The sequence below is a fragment of the Magnolia sinica genome, chromosome 8, assembly GCF_029962835.1.
Source record: "Magnolia sinica isolate HGM2019 chromosome 8, MsV1, whole genome shotgun sequence".
Lineage (NCBI taxonomy): Eukaryota > Viridiplantae > Streptophyta > Magnoliopsida > Magnoliales > Magnoliaceae > Magnolia > Magnolia sinica.
The window spans coordinates 5812032-5819902 of NC_080580.1; the positions used below are offsets into that span (position 1 = coordinate 5812032).

General features: G+C 40.8%; 1 protein-coding gene across 1 annotated transcript; it reads right to left on the reverse strand.

The window, feature by feature from the left end:
- Positions 1-289: 289 nt before the first annotated feature.
- Positions 290-4615, reverse strand: LOC131252708 (UDP-glycosyltransferase 76B1-like). The gene is made up of 2 exons (XM_058253382.1): positions 3894-4615; positions 290-1341 (listed from the first exon to the last, which is right to left on the reverse strand). Exons 1-2 carry the CDS (start codon positions 4387-4389, stop codon positions 464-466), a joined length of 1374 nt encoding a protein of 457 aa, XP_058109365.1. The 5' UTR covers positions 4390-4615; the 3' UTR covers positions 290-463.
- Positions 4616-7871: the final 3256 nt, after the last annotated feature.

Below are 7871 nucleotides of genomic sequence, written 5' to 3' on the forward strand. Positions count from 1 at the left end.
TCAACAGAAAGCTTATCAAATTTAATTTTCCGACAAACTCAAGATCACTTAAAAGTTCTCTTAAATCAATTGAACTCTTTCAATGATACTAGGAGGCAATATTATAGTTTGGCAATGAGATTTTAAATCCATAAGAAAGTATTAAACCAACATTATGACAACTCCTAAGTAGCCATCGAAATTGTGTTATCCCAATTTCGGATTACTATGCATCACCCGTGAAGAGAATAGATATGAAAGGAACTCACCTCCGTCAACTATTAACAGAACTTGCTTGAAGAGGATGACAGGAAAGAAGTTGTCTTGAATGTTCACATAGAGCTTAAATTTCAATCAGTGCACTATTTAATATCAAAGGAATATGGTTACACTGAAACAGAACTCTATTTGATACGCATACATCTTGTTGTGGCTTGGCCATATAATGAAAATACAAATGAATTATTATACAGAAAGGAGGCATTTAAAATGACATAATAAGATCAATCAAACTCTCCAATGACTCGTGCGAAGAACCTCCTCTCCTTAAACAACTAATTGCATTTTCCTTTAGCCCACTTACCCTCTCTCTTATCTCTTTCCCTTCAGTCTCCACCATCAACCTTCTTATGGCCCACTCCATCTCACCTCTCTCGAACCCATTCTCTAATTGCAATCCCACCCTCCAAACATAGCTCACATACCTAGCATTTACCTTTTGGTCCCATAAATAAGGACAGCATAACATGGGGACCCCTTCACAGATGCTCTCCAATGTAGAATTCCAACCATTGTGTGTCCAAAATCCTCCCACTGATGGGTGGGCCAACACTTCTTGTTGTGGGGCCCACTTAACGATCCAGCCCCTCTCCCGTGTCTTCTCTTCAAACCCTTCTGGCAGTTCGACCCAATCGTCGCCACGTATGGAGCCAGGCCGGACCACCCACAAGAAGGCCTGGTCACTATTGGCTAGCCCCCAAGCTATCTCCACCACGTCTGTTTTATTAATAGAAGCTAAGCTCCCGAAGCTGACATACATGACGGAATGTGGTGCCTGCTTGTCTAGCCAAGTAATGCAGCTGTGGTCTTGTTTTAGCAAGCTGTTTGAAGCTCCTGGCGAGAATTTATGTAGTGGGCCAATTGCAAAGATCGGAAGGGGATGATAACCTTTTCTAAATTTCTCCAATGCACTTGCTTCAATACTATCAAATGTGTTCACGATGAAACCCGAAGAGGCCTTTGTGCTGTTCTTCACGTTGGCCACCAATCGCTCCAACATCTCCGGATCCGTCAAGCTGTAGTCAGGGAGATCCTTGATTCTGAGGGGCAGAAACTCCGACACTAGGGCATCCGGCTGTTGATCTGGTTGATACAGATTAGTGAATATGTTAATGAGAATCAACATTTACACCCACACTCTTTGATAGATATGAGGTAGATTCGAGCTGTGTGGGGCCCACCATTGTTGGCTTGACTGCGAGATCCAAGCTTTCCATCAGGTGGGCCACTTTAACTAGGATCTTTTGGTTAGATAAATCAGGTCATTTATGGTAGGAATGTCATGTGTTTTTCTCAAGTATCTTGTAGTGGGTTGCTAATCCCCTACTATCAAGGTGTGCCATGATGGTAATGGTGACGGCTCTTAATGGTGGTTGTAACCGCGGCCACCGTTACCATTAAGATATGGGCTGTAATGACTGTTATGATCCTTTTTGTTTAAAAAAATAATAATAATAATGGAAATAAAAAGAAAAAACTGCATTAGCCCTATAGCAAGTCATAACGGCTGTTACATGGCCGATATAAGTAATTTTTTCAAGTAACAGCTGTTACAACCGTTACAACCCATAACATGTAATGGTTGGCACCTTACTTTTATAGACTCCCCATCTACCGTTCTAACTGTGAAATCTTCAACACCCTAGAGAGAAACCGCATTCCTTACTTTGGAAACACTAATCTACATTAACCTTTTATTTGAATGATTGAAAACCAATATTAAAAAAAAATGTGTTTTTTTATAACACTAATAGTATTAAAATAAGGTTTTAAAGTTCCTGATTAGCAAATCATTGTGGGGAAATACCTGAGTCTCCGCCACAAATTGTCAAGACCAGGAGGCCTCATGGCCATTGATTCAAGAATCATTCCCACCTATTGCCCATGTGAAGATGGAAAGTGATGGAAGGCCTAATTCCAGATATCTTGGGGGCCGTTTGGCACCATAGATTTTAGGGGTTTGAGGGGATTTGAGGAGAAATCCCCTGGTATGTTTGGCACCATAAAGTAATTGTGGGTTTCAAGTCCCCTCAACGAAGGGGTTTGAAATCCAAGGTGAAAGCTTGGATTACATCTAAAATCCTTCCAAGTACATGTGCAACATGTGTATCACTAGGCTATTAATCTATTGGGCACATGGCCCACTAATGATATCCCAAAACAATCATATTATCAATTGCATCACTATAATTACTTTAATACGATGATCTGTGTCATCCAAGTATTGTCAATGTAAATCAACAGTTAAAAGTCATTGGTTAGTCATTCGGATGTGATCTTGTGCTTGTGACCCATCCGAGACTTGGAATTGGAATTTCATCATTTTCGGACAAAGTATATATTTCAACAGGCTTATTACAACCATTGTGTCAAGCATAACATACATAAAAACGGTTAGAGATATTAAAGTTCATTTAGTAACTAAATTTAAACCCCTGCAAATATATTATGCATGGCTACTTTGAATTACAGTGGGTGCCAAACACAACAGCAAGATTTCAAATACAGAGGGTTTCAAATAAGGGGATTCCAAATCCAGGGGTTTCGAATCCACGCTCCAAAACAGGCCCTCAGTAAATCTGAGCTTCTCGCTCCTATTAGCGGCCTCACTACTATGCAATGCAGTGTTGTGAGCGGTTATAGAGGGCTGATGCTTGTTTCTTATAGCTTCTTAGCGTGGCTCGGTTATTTTCTCCTTTCCCATATCTTTTTGAGTTTTATGTGTGTTTTGAGCGATGGGTAAAAGATAGGTGAGGTAGCAGTATTTTTCATGGCACCCACCCGAATATATTTTTGTCCAAAAAAGCAATAAATTTCGGATGAAAAAAATAATAATCTTGTCACAGGTGCTACACGGAGACGTGCGTGTGGCCTTGTCAAAGACAACCTCCCCATTTGCCGATATGGCACACGTGTGCAAAAATTAGGTTGTTCATCACGTTCGGTCCAAAATCCCCTCGTGTGTGTGATGTGGCACACGTGTGAAAAAAAATCAGGTTCATCAGGTTCCCTCCAAAATCCCCCGTCCAAAAAAACAAAGAAAAAGAAATCAGGCTGTTTATCTGGTTCGCCCCGAAATTGTGAATTGTCCTGTTCAACCCAGTACTTAGGTGGGCCTCTTAGGATGGGAACGCTGTGTGTAGGGCCACAGTACTTTGCATATGACATACAAAAGGCCATGAGGATAAGGCCAATTCAAAATTCCGGTGTGCCATACACCACATGATTTTAAGATATTTTAGGCACCAGTTTCCATGGTTTGTCCCACCTGGCTTAATTTTGGACGCCAGGAAGAAAGTAAGGGGGCTGACGTGATGGGATGATTGGATGTCAGTGGGCGCCATACGTCGCTCTATCAGCTTCCTACGGTATTTGTCCTCACCCGCCCTAACCCAAGATTGCATCTGAATTACAGCTAGATCCACAGCTCAACTGGCAGACTGAGTGGAGATACCTCGTTGCAACACTCGAGGTCTTGGTATCGATCCCTAGCGGGGGTGGCTAACATGGACTGTGTGTACTGACATGGGTGTGTACTGACAAGCTAACCCAAAAAAAAAAAAAAACGATCGCATTTGAATCCAATCAAAATTTCCCAAACACCCAAACAGGCCACAAAGTAAATGCATACATACCTTTGATGGAAATGTTTCCCTTTTCTTGCCTAAGCTTATAAGCTGCAACTGCCCCAGAAGAGCTGGCACTGTTGGTGCGTAGGACAATCCTCGGCAGCCCCCACTTCTTGGCGACGGCTCCAGTGAAATGTAAGACTACATCGGTGATGATGCACTTAATCAGGCCATCCGTGCCGTCCGATAACAGCCGAGACAAGCAGTCCTCGAAGGGTACTTGGCACGTTTCGTTGAGGATGGAAGCAAGGGTTAAGGGTTCCAAGTTTAATGCCTGATCGTTCGATAATCCGTCCGATATGCACTCAAAGTGGAAGTTGGGGAAGTTGGATGGATTGGGAGCGTTGAAGTGAGTGTGAATTATGGTGATTGAGAATCCTTTGGAGTGTAGGAGAGTGGCCAGTTGAATCATGGGATTTATGTGTCCTTGAAATGGGAGTGGGAACATTACCAAACGAGGGGCTTTCATTTCCTGGATTTGCATGTCTTTTGCTGCTTCCATTGATTTCGAGATGTGGTCAGCTGCAGTGGAAACGAGCCGCTTGCTTTTGGGCAATGTTGCGTTGGGGGAGAAGGCTAAACAGATGGTCTGCAGATGAGGTAGTTATATACGATGCTCAGGCAACGTATGATGGTTGATACACAGGCACTTATTATACACGTGGTCAGTATTAAAACCTACTACGGGATCGATGTATGGATGTAGAGCGCGGATTCGGTGAGAGCCCGGACTCACCCAAGAACGTGCGGCACTTACAGTGGGTTCATTTAGAACTGATGAAGGGAAAAGACAAGTGTAGCTCTAAAACAGTTTTTATAAGTAGTTTTTTATTTTTATTTTTATTTTTAAGTAGTATTTTAATCTTCATTGTGTGGTACACTTGAGCATTGGATTTGCCTCATTTTTTGGATCGTATTTTAAAATGATCCAGAAATGAATAAATGGCGTAGATAAAACTCATGCACTACGGTGGATCCCACAAAACCTTTATTTGCTTCCAAATATTAGGGATGAACGTTGGGCTGGTTCAACCCGACTGATGCATGACTGACCCAACATTGGGATGTATCGGGTTTGGTCTTAAGCTTGGGCTATATAAACACCAACAAAGTAAAACTTGGGTTGGGCTTAAGTTGACGTCTTGGGATGCCAACCCAACCCAACCCAACCCAACCCAGCCCAAATATATATATATATAAAGTTATAAATTATAATTGAGTGTGGATCATCTGTGTTGAAGGTATGAGAAATTCCAATGACGTCGGGTCTCATTGGTCCCTGCCATTTTCGATGACTTAAGCTAACAAGACATGCGGGATTTCTCTCTCTCAAATAGATTGTGTGCTACACAACACAACTTTTAAAAGAGTAGTTGTCTTGTATTTTAGCTTGTTTGTTTAGAAAAAAATGAATTCCTATACTATAAATAAATGCATATATAATTAATAAAATCATAGGCACAAAAAATAAGACGTGTATTGAAATATAATAAACTAATGTAATAATAAAAATATTATCATGTATCCACCCAAACCCAACCTGATTAAGCCTACTTGGGTTGGGTTTGGGTTGAGAATTCCCAACTTGCCCAACTTTTAGCCCTACCAAATATGCCAGGGCATTGAAATTAGAGGATTTCCTCTACGAGATCACATGATGCTGTTGGTGCACCTAAATGTTCTAAATTGGGATGGTAATGGCACTATACACAGTCTGTCCAACGGCAAGTGTGCATGTGTAAGCGTAGGATGTACACTTAAGTGGGGAAAAATCATTATCTCATCCAAGCAGTGCACGCGACTTGCCCCTTTTCCAACAGCGTTGGATGAAGTTGTTCATCCCATTGTCGTCAATTCTTGCAAAAGCCAATCAAAATGGATTGTGCGTGAACAAGATAGATTTGCAAAGTGTATTTATAGATGTTTAGGGATATACTAAGAGAATTCTACGCTAGTATAACTGGAGTACATCAAGTGGCACCACATCATCCACAAAGTGATCAAGTGAAGAGTGGTCACGCAAAAGTGCTTATAGGACGATGATAGGTGTAGAAGCAAAGAAGGTTAAGATTGTTAAATGGTTACAGAAACCATTGGAACATAGAAAACATCTAGATAGTAAGATTGAGGATATAAGTAGCAAAGAATTTAAATAAAACAAATTGTCTCATACCAACTCAATGAAACTAAATCTATCTTATTATCCTTATAATTATCCGTCATTTACATTCCTTGGTGTAATTCTTTTACTTTTTTATCAATCAATTACATTTCTTAGTGTAATCCTTTAATTTTTTGCATGTTGTTTATATTCCTTAGTGTAATTCGTAGCGTTAATCAAGTAGTTATTAACTATAGCTGTAATTTGGATCCACACTCATACGCTGAATTTAATTCAAGCGTTAATCCAAGTTCTCCACCTAATTATACTGTAATAATTCATTTCTTTTTCTTTTATTTGTATTGAAAATTCATTTAGTATAGAAAACAAATGTGTAACCCATTATTAGAGGATGAATCCTACCATTTGAATATCACATTATCCTTTAAAAAATATTGTGCAAGTGGCCGAATAGGCGATCGATCTTATTCGATCTCAGTCACATATCACGTATTTGTCTATCTTGGTACTTAAGGTCATAGTTGTTTGGTTTAAATTAAGCCACACATTCAATTTTGACAGGTCCACACTTGTCCTGTGACAGAAACGGTAAATGGAGCCACAACAATAGTACACATGCCACCCTATTGGATGCAATCCACCTCCCTTTTCTCGTGTCATTATTTAAAGGTACGTGCCTAAAAATGAGGCAAATCTAACACTTAAGTGGAGTACACCACATATGACACTTGCATTTAATGCAATCCAAACTTACTATTTGGTGTGGTTTGTCCACTTAAGCATTGTAGTAGGCTCATACCTTAAAATGATGTGAAAAAGGGGATGGACAATGGCAAGAGACTTGCATGTTTGGATGCCCCCATCCTCCGTTTTAATGCTATGTAATGGGTTGCTAACATACGAAGATCATGCCCTAAAATGATATTTCTGTACAGATAGACGGAGTGGATGTAGTCACATACATCACGGTGGGCCCCATAGGTAAGTCCCACCCATCCACTAGGGTGGGTGGGACCCTGACCATGGGACTTACGGTGATGTGTCTTAAATTTTCACGGTCCAATCATTTTGACAGCTCATTTTAGGGCATGATACCAAAAATGAAGCTGATCGGCCCAAAGTTAAGCGGACCATACCACACGAAATAGCTGTGATTAAATCCCCACCATTAAAAACTTCATGGATTCCACCAAATTGTTTATTTGACATCCAACTTGTTAATAAGGTAACAAAGACACGGCTGAAGATACCACAAAAATACCATCTTGATCCAAGGCTTTTGTGGCCATAATAAGTTTTTAATGGTCAATTTAATTTCACGTACTATGGTCTATCAGCAATTTGGATCTACTTCAATTTTTGAATCATGCCCTGCAATAAGCTTTCAATACTTACGGACGGTGTGGATGCAGTCACATACATCATGGTGGGCCCCACAGTCAGGATCCCACCCACGGTGGAACAGGGGATCCACCGAAGCCGCCCCGGTCTACATCAAGGGCCCGCTATTCTGCAAAGCTCGACAGACATGCCCGTCAGTTGGCATGTGAGCACTGACAGGGACTGTCCGGTCCATGTCCCATCCCAATTCAGACTTTTACAGATTATTCCATTCCAGGAGTCCATTCCAGGAGTTTCTTGAAGATTACCTGGTCCATCAATAGTACGAAACACCATCTATTAGCATCGTTATCTCCAAGCAACCGATCTACCACCTTCACGTGACCAGATCCACAAGTAGATTGATTATTAAATAATAAAAGAAATCCTGGTAAACCACTCTCTACTATGAAAATAGAACACCCTTAATATAAGTTCAACTAAGCATTAGGCACACTCCACGTGGCTTTGGAGGTTTTTGG